This window comes from Acanthaster planci, linkage group LG04 (assembly GCF_054643075.1).
Source record: "Acanthaster planci isolate LZ-2023a linkage group LG04, COTS_SCS, whole genome shotgun sequence".
In the NCBI taxonomy this organism is placed as follows: Eukaryota; Metazoa; Echinodermata; class Asteroidea; order Valvatida; family Acanthasteridae; genus Acanthaster; species Acanthaster planci.
Genome location: NC_141780.1, coordinates 18,002,906 through 18,017,667, shown reverse-complemented (window position 1 = coordinate 18,017,667; position 14,762 = coordinate 18,002,906). Strand labels below are relative to the sequence as shown.

The following is a 14,762-nucleotide window of genomic DNA, read 5'->3' as shown; positions in this document are numbered from 1 at the left end:
TTGAGTTGTGGACTTGTTTGGCAAAAGGGTTTGGATCGCACAGAATGAGTGGTACATTGAAAATCTTGATGCATCATATTTCCATGGAAACACCCTTGAGTGAAGTTGTCCAGTATCATTTCTTTTCTCTCTGTGTTTAGGTTAGGTCATGGTGACATCATTCCGGCTGATGGTAGGTCAGCACCGTTCCGTGTCGAGACACTCCACATGCACCAGATCCGCATCATCTCGGTAGCCTGCGGGAAGGAGCACACCATGGCCCTGGGGGATCAGGGAAGGGTAGGTGGAGCTCTTACCCAAGTCTGGAACCGATCATCTCGGACATTACAAACTGACACAGAGTGGTGCATGTCTGCATGCCTCGCGTGGACAATGTGATGATTACATCATCATGAGTCTTGGTTTTTTTTCTGTCCTCTGCAGTTGTATTCGTGGGGTACCTCCAAATGTGGTCAGCTTGGCCTGGGCGATCAGACCACTCGCACCAGGCCGTCCTTGGTCCAAGCCCTGACCGGTCAGTGCTGTGTGGCTATTGCGTGTGGTCAGTACCACTCCTTGGCTCTCACTAAGGACCAAAAGTGAGTTGACTTAGTTTTATTTTCTTCTTGAAGATCAGCCATATCATAGTTTCTATGGGCCCCAGATTGTCGTTGTTCATGGTTAGTGGGCCGATATTGTGGAAATGGCAGCTTGGGTCTGAGAAAGCGTTTGGTATTTTCGATATTTGGAAATGGAAAACAGCCTTTTACTGAAATGGCACATCAGTTGCTGTCCAGATGACAAATGGCACATCAGTCACTGTCCAGAAGACAAAGGAAGTAGACAACACTGATGGAAAGAAGATAAACTTGGAATCAAACGCTTTTTTAGTGAATGAAAGAAATAAGGGCTGAGCAAAATGTTGTGACATATATTGCTGAGATTGTTTTGGAGATTTGAAGTTTGTAGAGACGTAAGTTCCATATTAGAGATATTCTGGGGTAAATCTCTGATGTCCTTGTCTACATCACACACATTCAGACCTTAAATATGGGCTATTCCTGGAATTTCAGATGCGTAATAATGATTTTTTAAATTCTAGTGGTCAACTTGGTGTAAGGTGCAACATGCTGACATAGTTACCCTAAAAATGTGCATAGCTTCCCTGTCACCCTAAACTTTAATTTGAATTTGAGTTTCCCACAAAGGATGTTTCCTACTTTATTTATCTTTGGTTCTTTCAGAGTATACAGCTGGGGTTGGGGGGTTCATGGTCAGCTTGGCCACAGTTCAGTGGAAGACCAACTCCAGCCCCGCCATGTGACTGCTCTAGATTCCGTCCGCGTGACCCAAATAGCCGGGGGCTACTGTCACAGCATCGTGCTGTCTGCCAACGGTCAGGTGTACGTCTGTGGGTCGGGGACCTTCGGCCAGCTGGGATTAGGGAAGGTGGTGATGAAGAGAACCACACCCACGCTGCTGGACGGGTTCAGCAAGGAGCGGGTGGTCTTGGTGGCCGGCGGGTTGTTTCATAATGTGAGTGGCTGGGGTTGAGGAGTGGGTGGGCATGGGGTATAGCATAAACTGTGGTATTCAGGAGATTGGGTGTGTGGCTTTGGGGTGTAGCGTAGGGTGGCTGTGGGGTGTAGCATAGGCTGGCTTTGGGGTGTAGCGTAGGGTGGCTGTGGGGTGTAACACAGGGTGGCTTTGGGGTGTAGCATAGGGTGGCTGTGGGGTGTAGCATAGGCTGGCTTTGGGGTGTAGTGTAGGGTGGCTGTGGGGTGTAACACAGGGTGGCTCCAAGGTGTAGTGTAGGGTGGCTGTGGGGTGTAACACAGGGTGGCTTTGGGGTGTAGCATAGGCTGGCTGTGGGTTGTAGCATAGGGTGGCTGTGGGCATAAATGGGCAGACTAATAATAATCCAAAACCATGGCAGTGCATTGAAACTACTCAATGGGAGGAGCATTGGGAATGGGGTCCTATTGAGTGGAATTGGATCCTATTGAGTGGAATTGGATCCTATTGAGTGGAATTGGATCCTATTGAGTGGAATGGGATCCTATTGAGTGGAATTGGATCCTATTGAGTGGAATGGGATCCTATTGAGTGGAATTGGATCCTATTGAGTGGAATGGGATCCTATTGAGTGGAATTGGATCCTATTGAGTGGAATGGGATCCTATTGAGTGGAATTGGATCCTATTGAGTGGAATTGGATCCTATTGAGTGGAATTGGATCCTATTGAGTGGAATTGGATCCTATTGAGTGGAATTGGATCCTATTGAGTGGAATTGGATCCTATTGAGTGGAATTGGATCCTATTGAGTGGAATTGGATCCTATTGAGTGGAATTGGATCCTATTGAGTGGAATGGGATCCTATTGAGTGGAATGGGATCCTATTGAGTGGAATTGGATCCTATTGAGTGGAATTGGATCCTATTGAGTGGAATTGGATCCTATTGAGTGGAATTGGATCCTATTGAGTGGAATTGGATCCTATTGAGTGGAATTGGATCCTATTGAGTGGAATTGGATCCTATTGAGTGGAATTGGATCCTATTGAGTGGAATGGGATCCTATTGAGTGGAATTGGATCCTATTGAGTGGAATTGGATCCTATTGAGTGGAATTGGATCCTATTGAGTGGAATGGGATCCTATTGAGTGGAATTGGATCCTATTGAGTGGAATTGGATCCTATTGCATGGGGAATGGAGTCTCATTGTGTGGGAGCAGTACTCGTGTGTGATGATATGACTGGTCATGTGCTATCATGCAGGCAACCTCAGGATAGGGGTGGCAATGTAATGCCAGGTTAGCTTGTGGTTTGGGATTACGATGGGTCTAACTATACTGTTCCTAGGTTGGAATTGTGAAGACAGTGGCGTTTCTGTGCCATGCTGTGTTCAGAAACCTTTCCTGCCAGATCGATGATGAGATAATGCATCGATGCTGAGATAATGCATACACCGAGGGGCATTATTTAAAGTATCTACTGCAGTTGTGGGAAGGAAATCCCTGCAAGAAATCTCTGATGTGTGTTTGACTTTCAGATTGCGGTGACAGCCAATCCTCAGAGAGTCTACATCTGGGGGAAGAGTCCCCTAGAGTTGCGTCAGTCCCTCCAGTCGACCAGGAAACGGAAGACATCTCGTGATGTCAGCAGTGATACAGTCATTGTTGGACGTCGGCGATCGGTGACCGTCATGGAGTCCAGGCCGGAAGATGAGAATCAGTATCTGAGACCGTATGCCTTTGACTGCGGCAAGATATGCGCACCAATTAAAGAGGTTCGTTGTGAGTGATTGGCTGCAGCCATAAGTCTAAGTCATTGTTGTGATTGAGACCTCTTTTGACCGGCACAAGGCCCTTACGAGACTTTTAGCTCGGGCTTCATGCCTGCACTGGCCAGGGGAGGTTTTTTCTCCAAGCATTAATCTCTCCTTGGGACTACCATGTAGGTGTGAACTACGAGCTGCCGCAGATGAATACCCTAGTGATTTAACTAGTGTGCAGTAACTCATTGTTGATACACTGGGTACGCAGTGGCATTGGAGGTTTGCCCCAGGCCTTTATTTTCAGTGGTAAAGAGGGTCTTGTTCGGGAGACAATGTGAAACTCTGTACTGCATTAACTGCTAAATCCAAACCTGCAGTTTCCTAAACATACTCGTGCTATATTTTGAGTTTTCTGCAGGTGCGCCTTTGCAACAGAGGACATTCTTTGTAAGGCGCCAAGTCAAAATAGAAACGGTTGACCAAGCGGGAAATGGTTGCCCTTAATCCACTTTCAAACCGTTGCCCGATTCAACTGCAAGTGGGTAATGGTTGCAAGACACCGTTTCCCGAAAGAGAATTGGCTATGCGGCAACCCCTTTGATGCATACTACCATCTCCCCCACCTTGGTACAAAAGCCCTGACTCCCAGCTTACCATGAATGGTTATTGTGCATCGGCTTTGTTATGTAAATTGGGCCAGTTCATCCACAGGCTTAGCACAGCTTATTCAGAAGGGAAGCAATTAATCTCTTAACAAAAGACTAACTCCTTCAGAGTCAGCAGACCTATGTGCATCACTAAGTCTCGTGTCACTGAATTAAGATCTGTAGTTTTCTTTCCCAAAATCTAGCACTGTCAGGCAGTGATTTCCACATCACAGATTTGTCAATAATTGGATTAGACAATAGAGTAAATGGAGAAGATTATAGATGCAACAATCACGGGACTTCAAAATCAATCTAAAATGTGAAATAAGAAAAGTCCACTAATGTTGGTATGGGTAGCGTGGCAAACTGAAGAAAAAAATCCTTATCCATTTAAACGGTAGTATAAACCCATCCTTAACCCCCCCCAAAAAAAATTGTTGACATATCAATGGGCTGGGGTCCCAGCTGTTGATAAACAGCTCTAATGACTCAACCACCAGCCACAATGGAGTGTAATCCTTAAAGCTCTCTATTGTTAGAAAACATCACCCAGGAGTGGCGTTCATCAAACCACAAGCATTTAGCTAGTGACTCCCTATCGTTGCCCGCTTTACTCTGAAGCGGGTAAGGAGCTTATCGTTTATGTATCGTTTCCCACTTCATGAACCGTTTCTATTTTGACTTGGTGCCTAATCGGAGGTAGCTCTGAGGTTACAGTAAACTTTTGCTGGCAACTCTCACAGCTGCAATGTCTCCATCTGTCTCTGATCTCTCCATCTGTGTAGATTGCTTGCTCCATGAATCACAACCTGATCCTGACCTGCGGAGGTCAACTGTTCAGCTTTGGCAAGAACGACAGTGGGCAACTTGGCCTGGGCCACAGGACTGAACAGGTGAGTCACCAGGAAGGAATGCTGGAAGGGCCCATGTAGGCCTCATAGCAGTGTGGTAGACAAGTCCATCACAAGCCCCTGCTCGTTATTATTTTTTTCTGGTAATGACACCAAGGATTCCTCAAAAGGGCATCAGGCAGCGTAGCTCTTAAGCCTGCAGAAATTTGTAGAGAGGAGATAATGAGAGACGGAAGGAAAACCCTAGGCGAATATTGGGTAAAACTCATGGGATCAGATAGAGATTGCAAACTCAACCCACACATGTCGACTGAGCCGGGAATTGAACCCCAGGCCCCAGAAGTGAAAGATGAGGAACTAACCATTATGTCATCCCATAAGTCCAACACAAACCATCAAGTCAGATCACAGGCTAATCAAATGAACTGTGACATACATGTAAGTACTCCTTTGTCGTCGTTAACCCTGTGACATTCATCTGGTCTTACAAAGGACTTGTGATGGACTCGACTGCAACGCTGCCTCCTAGAATCGTTTTCTCAATATCAAAAATAGTCGTATCCAATATTTGAGAAGACTTCATTTGGAGCTAGGACAGGGCTAATGTAAATTATAAATTAGCTTGTGACTGTCAGGTTGTCTTAAAGAGGAAACTTGAAACATGTGTTCCATGAGGAATTTTCTGACAGAAAACGGTAGCAGGTTTTGAGAAGTTTCCTGCAGTCACATTCCACTTTCTCTCTATTGCATGTAAAAGAGCTCTGTATTTTTTCCTGTGCAGAGAATTCCAGTCCTATTGCGGGTGTGTGATGAGCACTGTATATCGGCCATCGGTGCTGGGACTGAGTTCTCTGTAGCCATCACAGCGCAGGGCCAGGTCTTCTCATGGGGGTCACCCGAGAACGGACAGGTAGGTGCTAGTGTCAGTACTCACTTCTCACAGAAAAACAGGTACTGGTAGGTTCTTGTTATTATATATATTAAACGGAACTGGAGACGTTGGCTTTATACGCAAAGCCGGGAATGCCAGAAATCGGAAAAAGGAGTTTGGCCTTGTAACAAAAGACTGTACTCGGAACAAAAGACCGGGCTGCCGGGAATTGCCAACATTTTTTCAGTTGTCAATGGTGGATGAAATCCGTCATTGTTTTAAATGATTATACCACTGTTTGTGGTATTCAGTACGAGCAGATTACCACAAGGGACAAGAGAGTTCGGTATTTGAAAAGACGCCAGCAGTGCACTGGGCCAGTTTCGGGAACAAAAGAAAATTTCATAACATCGTACAATCTGGGCGCTCTTTACAAGGCGACAGGCCTGGCTGAAATACTCGGGTGTCAGTAGATGTTGTCTGTCAGATAAGAGTAGCCCCCAGGCAGTCATTTGAAAGAAAATCATAAAATTAGCTGATACAAGCACTCGCTTATTGAGACCTAGTATGGAACAGGTATGTTTTCATCCTAACCACTTGCTGCCGGGTGGATTTTTCTTGAGCAAGACAAGATGCCGGCTCATTTTCAAGATTTTCCGTTTTCAAAATTCTTCAAAAATTCATCATTTCATTTAATGGCTGTTTATACCAAAATGAAGGGCTCTTTGGGCACTATTCTAAAGCTGACAGGTAAAATTCATTGACTTCTGAATATTTCAGCCAGGCCTGCAGCCTAATTGGAAAAAGAGCCCAGATTGTGCGGTGTTACGTGCGGTGATTCTTTTGTTCCCGAAACCGGCAGAGTGCACTGCTGACCTCTTTTCAGTAGGGGCCAGATTAGCGTGCAGTGGTGCTGTGTGGCTCATCCCTGCAGTGGTGGAGAGCTTTTGTCCCCGGTGGTAATCCACTCACTCGAAATGCCTCAAACAGTTGTATACTGTTTCAAACCAAGGCTGGATTATCTCCACTATTGAGAGTGAAAAAATGACGGTAATTCCCAGCAGCTCAGTCTTTTGTGCTATACATCTTGATAATAGTTCGCGGTACCCGCTGCTTCATTTGACTCGGACCGGCCAGCCGACCCCGGCAAGCTCGGTGGTCGAGTGGTTAAGACATCTGCACTAGTAAGCAGGAGGTCGTGGGTTCGAGTCCCACCCGAGTAAGCTTGTGAGGTTTTTTTCGCAAGTTCTCGGACAAGCACTGAGCATACAGTGCTTATAAATATACGTTGGGTAAGGGCAAACCCGTTATATATATAATTAACATCTCCCCAACGCAAAAATACATCTTGATAATAGTTCGCGGTACCCGCTGCTTCATTTGACTCGGACCGGCCAGCCGACCCCGGCAAGCTCGGTGGTCGAGTGGTTAAGACATCTGCACTAGTAAGCAGGAGGTCGTGGGTTCGAGTCCCACCCGAGTAAGCTTGTGAGGTTTTTTTCGCAAGTTCTCGGACAAGCACTGAGCATACAGTGCTTATAAATATACGTTGGGTAAGGGCAAACCCGTTATATATAATTAACATCTCCCCAACGCAAAAATACATCTTGATAATAGTTCGCGGTACCCGCTGCTTCATTTGACTCGGACCGGCCAGCCGACCCCGGCAAGCTTGGTGGTCGAGTGGTTAAGACATCTGCACTAGTAAGCAGGAGGTCGTGGGTTCGAGTCCCACCCGAGTAAGCTTGTGAGGTTTTTTTCGCAAGTTCTCGGACAAGCACTGAGCATACAGTGCTTATAAATATACGTTGGGTAAGGGCAAACCCGTTATATATAATTAACATGTATCATCTCTCATTAATCGCCATGTCAGCTTGGCATCGATGCCAGTCATCGCAACAATCCCCAGCTCCGTCAACCGAGACTCAGCAAGAGTGCGCCCATGACCCGCCTGGTCGTTACCCCCATGCTTGTGCCCGGCATTCCACGGGTAGCCCTTTCGTCTGCCAGTGGAATGACTGAGGAGGAGGAAAGTGATGAGGAGGACATGGAGGTGAGCCGGGGGACTAGACTTCAAAAGACAGTGGCCTCCGCATCCAAAATTACATGGCTACGGCTTGGAAATAAACGTGTCAAGGGAAATGCCTAAAGCCACTAGCCGTAGCCAAGTAATAAAGGCACACCACCTCATTGTGTCAAAACAGCTCCCGTTCTGAATGAATTCCAATGACACATTGCTTTCATAGTTTCTAAGTTTGCGTGGGCGCTTGATTTGATGTAGGCACATGTCTGAGCTTGAAAATACAGGAGAATCACAACAGAGTTGATACTGTCACCAGTGAAACCGCAGAACATGGGAAATGTTGCTTAAGAGTATGTGAAGTTCTTATCATTATGAATATGAAGGAATCCCGAATCTTTTTTTTAAATAAGGATCCCACTTCACTCACTGGGTTGTACAGATTAAGAGACAAGGTTTATAGCCCAGTTAGTTGCTGCTTAACAACTTCAACTGAATGAAGATTTGGATTTCCAATTTCCAGAGTTCTGATGAGGAGGAGCTGGAGGAGGTGTCAGGCTGGGACCTGCCCAGTCTAGGCGGGGCTGACCCCGCCCAGCCCCCTTACGGCCTCCAGTCCCTGAGCCTGGCCCTGACCTCGCTGGAGGGCCGCTACGACCGCCGGACGGTCCTGCAGCTCTGCCAAGACTGGCGGCTTTGGCAGGCGGCAGCCGAGGTCTGCGAGCTGGACCGCAACTACCCGCTGGCGCTACTGTACCAGCTGAAGGAGAGGGAAGGGATGGGAGTGGAACTCAGGGGATCACAGGGGGAGGAGGAAGAAGGACTGAGGGAAGTGACAGCATTGGTGGATAAGTTCATCAGGTGGGTTGCCCACAGGTGTAAACAGTTACGTTTTAGAACTAACGTCAGCTGTGTTGATTAGTATTCTGAGACGTGCAGTCACCTAATTTCAGGATTTTGGGGTTCAAATTTTAGACATTGACAGCAACACTGGCTTTCCAGTTGTGCTCTTTCAGTAAAATGAGTGAAATTGAATGTCTCAGCCTCACTGACTAATTTTCATCCCAACCAAATATTTCTAGCCATTGTTTCAGTGTTAGGTAACATGTTGACCTTTCTACAGACTGACATTTGATAAGTCAACAGATGTTACTCTGAGTGACGAGGACATCAAGGAGTCCTGTAAGCTGCTTCTCATCCAGGTGAGTCCCACCGCCAGACCTGAGTCTGTGGCTAACTTGACCATAGCGAAGCACTAAAGCTCATGTTCAAAATCTGATGTCTAGAGCTATGCCTAGTTCTTTGTCAGCTTTAAATATAAGGGAAGATGTTGATAGTCGACGTAGCCATTGCCATGGAAACCTGGTCTGGACCTATACAACTTGCCTCGGGTTTTTACTGCAGTTTAAACAGAACAGTATTGTGAAAGTGGCAGGAATGGACCCCCATATTATTTGATTTGCACATTCGCATTGTAGCACCACAAGCAAAATGAGACTGAGCATGTTTTTGCCAAGCATGAAAAGGTTTTCCAAGCATCAGATGAAGGCATGATTGAGTGAATGCTGATGAGTTCATTTGCCGATGCAGGTTCTACAGTTCTGGGCGGAGCAAGAGCTACCTCAGGAGGTGTTGGAGAGTTTATTGAGGAAGCACATGGATAACGTAGCCTACCCTCTCAGCGTCTTACTACTCTGGTAAGTAACTGGTAATCACAGGGTCAGAAGAATCAATAGACCTTATGCATGGGGAAGCCATTTTTGTTATTTTCCCTGAATCTGTCATATTCAATGTGATCTGTTAAATGGGGTGGTGCCAGACTATTCTGGATACCAAGCCTCACTTTCAGTTTTTTTTTTTTAAATGTGGCCTTAAACATACAGATACAATACCACAAATTCTAAATTATTCTGAATATAAACCGGCATTAATTTGTAGTAAACTCTCATTTATGTTGATGTTATTTTTATTCGCGGGTTCTGAAAATGAAAAGTTAACCTCACTTTCAATTCGAGATGGCAGACACAAGAATACAGTCTGTTGTATACAGTAGTTACAATAGTTCCTGATTCAAACTTGTCTGTGATTACCTGTAGGAAGCCTTTTCGTTGGCCGTGTCCGAAACAGGCTTCCAGAGCTACGGCTAGGTCTATTGTCTACGCGTCTCCACGCATTTCCAATGGAGTGAAGACGTAGACCTACCGGTAGCTGTAGACAAGACATTCAGATGCAGCTTTTGTTTGTAGTCACCATAAGTACATCATTCTCTACGTTGAAAGCCTGTTGACCAATTGATTATTTTATAGTGACAGCCTAGAATCTTCACCCTCAGCCGGTATGAGTGGCTCCTGCCTAGTCCCACCAAACCTCATCCAGAGATTCACCTCCAAGTTCTGTTTAGAGGTGACGTCAGCCGTGGTGCAGCATGTCAGCCAGGGGAAGCCAAGCGAGGACTTCCGACCGGCTGGCGGTGCAGTTGATGAGACAAAGGCAAGGAACAGCACCTTAACCACGCTAACGGCCGTTTCTTCCAAGGGAGGCGTGTACCGCCCACCGGGAGGGACTGGAACAGTGGCTGTGGAGAGACTGTGGGAGGAGGTCCTCCACAACCTGGGCAAGGATGCCCAAGCGAGGGCGCATGTCAGCATCAGCAAGAGCGAAGCTGCAGGCCTGGTTGATTCGAGCCCCGCCAGAGAAGGGCCAGAGAACTCCGCTGCAAAATCGGACTGTGTGGTCTTCACCTGCGGACACCACTACAGGAAGGGGAACTTGCAGGAGAGCGCCACTGCACTATGGATCAGCAAGATGGCCACTTTACCAGTACCATTGCCTAGCAACACACAGTCCCTTGGCAACCTATATGCCAAGGGAGACGGGTTCTTACCCATGGCTTGTCCAGACTGTGTGCACAGCTCCTTAAAGCTACAACAGCAGATTGCATCAGACGGCACGTCAACGTGAGTATGTCTTCAACTCCTGAAAGAAAAACAGAAACCAAATCTCTTTCCTCGAAACAAAAACCAAAGAGGTATTAAAAGACGAAAAGCTAACAAGTTCTATATCTAAACTAAAATGAAGTGCTTGATCGGACAAATATTTGTATGCGATGTCTAGATGAATTAGTTGTACAGATCTGAAAAAATGTTACCATCATTTTGAGGATGTATATTACACTTTGTGGTCCACCGTTTTGAGTATTCCTCTGTGCTCAAATTTGTGGATGAGGCTTTCCAGCAAAAGGGGGGCATAGAGATGGGGGCAGGGATTAGAGAATTGGGAGGGGGCAGGGATACTTTGCAACAACTGGACTGGCCTGTCAGGTTATTATGCACAATGTTAATCTTGCCATTTTGATTGTACGCAAGTCACTCGCAGTGTAACCTCGAGATATCAAATGTTTAGATAAACCCTGAAGTCCCTTTCAACAGCACCTCATGATGAGGCACGTCTGTGGCACATACACACGCAGGCCAGTATGCGTAGAACTAGATCATGATTATAAAGCAATATGGGTTTTTGCCATTGAAACCCATCACCACAGAATTTTAGACTGGATCTTCATAGCCATTTCCAGTACAGTACCCTTAGTATTGGTCTGCTTGGCCAGCGACCAAATTCTCTAACAAATCCTTGCTCAATACCTTCGGGTGTATATCGTGATACATGTATTTAAACTGAAATATGTTGTAAATGTTGAAATATAGGCATACCTTAAAAAGTCAGTGTCATAAAAAATTCCCACTTGAATTTTTACAGCTAAAAGGAAAATGTAAATAGCCGTTGACTCCAGTTCACTCCATAAGGTGACTAAACACTGTAAAACAACTTGAATGCCATGATGTACATGTAATAACTGATTTCATTGGATGCAGTTTCCACTATCTCATTAATGTGGGAGTGAGGTTACAGGTGGAATATCAACTAGTAGGATTAATATTGTCATCTACACTCGTCACATAAATGTGGGCTCATTATTACCATTAACCACTTGCTGCCGGGGGACCCGTTTTCCAGCACGTAGGCTTTATACATGGAGCCGGGGAACCCGAAATGTAACAAAGGGAACTGGGCCTTGTAACAAAAGACTATACTCGGAACAAAAGACCAGGCTGCTGGGCATTACCGACATTTTTTCACTCTCAATAGTGGAGATAATTCAGCCTTGTTTTGAAACAGTATACCACGATTTGGGGCACTTAGTGCGAGCAGATTACCACCGGGGACAAAAGTGCTCCACCACCGCAGCGATGAGCCACACAGCACCGCTGCACGCTAAACTGGCCCCTATTGAAAAGAGGTCAGCAGCGCACTGTGCCAGGTTCGTGAACAAAAGAAAGTTACATAACACCGCACAATCTGGGCTCTGTTCACCCAGCAGCAAGTGGTTAACATGCTACAACTCTGCCCCCCCCTCCCCTGGTGGGGGTATGCAACCCCTTCCCGCACACCAAGTCACTGTTATGAAGTATGAAGCATACATGTAGCAAGGGTACTCGTGTGTGAGTGCCAAGAAGTAAAATTGGGTCCATTGCAACAGAATGCCCAGCAGATTTACCTCAACAGATCGGCAGGAAAAAGGGATTCCTTAGCCTGTGCACAATCTCTCAGTGTCTGGCCCCATACTAGTGTGAGAAATTACTTCAAACAATACCCATCATAACTGGCGGTGTCATAAGTCGATGGGTATCATGTGTTCATGCCATGTCCGGAATGGACTCCATGAGCCAAGGTTATGTATCTATCGTCAGCTTGTCCCTGTGTATTTCTAGTGGAGCAAAGACACACCCGTAGACGTACAATCCTGACCAAAATTGTTAATAGCCATACCCTCCCCAGGTCTCCCACTCCCACCGGTCAATGTTGTCATCTCGAGCTGGGGCACCGACAGTGCCTTCAGACCCAACATGAAGAGGGGACCTGGGGGTTGGGGGCCCAACAAGATTTGGCCAGGATTGTACATCGAGACAACAGATTCGGATACAGCCTCAGATTCTTGCATGCTTGAACCTTGCTCGCAAGTAAAGCACAGAGGGCGCTATGCAGTGATGTAGAGCAGCCTCTGTGCTTCAATGAACATGGCGCATATGGCCCAGCACTTGTTAGTCACTGGTTTTTTTATAGCGTTTTATGCATGTAAACTTTGTTTAAAAATCATGCCATTTGCAGGGAGAGGAAGTGAAAAGTAAGAGTCCATGTGTGCATTAAAAATTATTTTTTGTACGAAGTAGTGATTTTCCATTGTCACTGAGTGGCATTTATTTACTATACTAGCTAAAGGAAATCACAGATATATAGAATATGGCGGTTTAATTGTATATGTGTGTGGAATGTGCAAATTCAAAGGATACAGTAGCTAAGCTTGCTAGAATGCCAAAGAGTTGACCAAATTAAGAACAGAATTGTCCTTTAGTAATAATACCAGTGACATCCCAACAAAAATGGGGACAGGATCATTTTTGAAAAAATGGAGCAAGTGGTGTAAAGCTGGACATTGAAAACCTTATTTTGGAGACCGATGGATGTTAAGGTTTAATATTTCCTCCAGCAAAATGTTCTTTTCAATTCCTAGGTGATGAAAGGATAGCTGCAATGGAATTTCACACAGACCTTCAAAATGCACCCTTTGGTCTCAGTCAATCTCGTGCTCAATTACTGTTTCAGTTTGAAGAGGGTCTTTTTTGTTTTATGCTAATGAATTTCCATATTCATGAGCAAAACTGTGATGTCATCCCAAGACAAAACCTCTTTATTGCCTTGGTTTATGCACAAAAATATTCCTGCAATTTTTAAAGATTTTACGAGCCTAAATTTTCTCGTTTGTTGATTTATTGTTGTGTAAAGTACTTATACATAACAATAAGCAAGCAATCATCCCCCTTCTCATAAAATGTTTTGAGTATTTTTTTGGTTCACAAGTTGAATAGAAAAACCTGTCCACTGAACCATGTCTTCCCTGGGAGACATCACAGCAACAGTGCCCTCACTTGTCCAGGAAAGCAAGGATAATTGCCCACAAAAGTGTACGTTTGAATGCAGTAAACCTAATAGAGATGTCAAGATGTTGTCAAACATTGAAAGAGTAATTGCTACTCTTTAAGGAATCCATTTTCAATGAGCTTCAAGCCCAGCCAATTTGCTAAAAGTGAGAAATCCCTAAAACTTTCAATTTTAGGCCTCTTCTCTATCACATGTAAGAAGTGTCTTTTGTATATGCCAAGTCGAGCCTCTTCAGACATGTACTTTTTCAGTGTAAATGGCTCAAATGAGAATATATTGTACTATGTGTTTAATATGTGGATTCAATGCAGAAATATTTTAATGTGAACTATAGGAGTGTTTGTGTAATTTGATATTCAAAAATTGTTTATGCTTGTAAATAGAAAATGAACAAATTATTTTAATAAAATTAAGAATACTTACTTAGGGCTTTGTCTTATTTTTGGAATATTACCAGAAAAGGAAATTAGAGATGAAAAGTTGCATGTTTATCGACAAGTGTTTCATGGAAATACACAAATTTAAAGGCTGAAATGTATTTTGTCCTCGTAAGTGGCATTTTGTTTAGGTTTTAGTACACTGTACTTCTCCGTTTGTATCGAACATTACAAATGTAATCTCTTCCACGTAACTAGTACCGATAGTTTGTATCTGGTCAAATCTAAGATTTTAAATGTTTCATGTACATTTTAGTGGTTCATGTACAGATGCACATGCTTTTGTTCAAGGACTTTTTTGGCTGTGTCCAAAAGATTTGGCTACGGCTTGCAACAACACACCTGCATTCTGGAGCCACAGCCACAGCCAAGTATTTCACATGCAACCTTTAGTTGCTGCAAAGTGACATGGCTAGGACTCTGTGCAAATACTCTTCTGTTAGGGATCAATCATACTGAACAAATGTAGAATCCAATTTGTACTTAAATTGCAACTCCCAGATGTCACAGTGGTGCTAAGAACCTTTATATGAGAGGTAAAGCTGGTTAATAAAAAGGAAGTTTGGTCGGTGTTATCAGTACATGCACATTATTTGGTAACGTTCAGTTCACTTCTGTTTTTCTGTAAGGTGGGAATATATTAACATTTTAATAATCATCAGCAAATGAGTTTTGGTTGA

At 44.7% G+C, this 14,762-nt stretch overlaps 1 protein-coding gene across 3 annotated transcripts in view; it reads left to right on the top strand.

The window, feature by feature from the left end:
* LOC110987172 (uncharacterized) overlaps window positions 1-14,751 on the top strand; it is a 37,562-nt gene extending 22,811 nt beyond the window's left edge. For 2 of the 3 annotated variants that reach the window (XM_022249659.2, XM_022249658.2), the window contains exons 19-29: window positions 141-279; window positions 424-578; window positions 1,224-1,515; window positions 3,035-3,271; window positions 4,692-4,799; window positions 5,539-5,667; window positions 7,502-7,681; window positions 8,172-8,509; window positions 8,772-8,850; window positions 9,239-9,345; window positions 9,955-14,751. In XM_022249659.2, coding sequence (XP_022105351.2) covers window positions 141-279; window positions 424-578; window positions 1,224-1,515; window positions 3,035-3,271; window positions 4,692-4,799; window positions 5,539-5,667; window positions 7,502-7,681; window positions 8,172-8,509; window positions 8,772-8,850; window positions 9,239-9,345; window positions 9,955-10,609 — 2,419 coding nt within the window. In that variant the 3' untranslated portion in view covers window positions 10,610-14,751. The remainder of the gene's footprint in view (window positions 1-140; window positions 280-423; window positions 579-1,223; window positions 1,516-3,034; window positions 3,272-4,691; window positions 4,800-5,538; window positions 5,668-7,501; window positions 7,682-8,171; window positions 8,510-8,771; window positions 8,851-9,238; window positions 9,346-9,954) is intronic. The other variant, XM_022249661.2, reaches the window with a different exon arrangement.
* The last annotated feature ends 11 nt before the right edge of the window (window positions 14,752-14,762 follow it).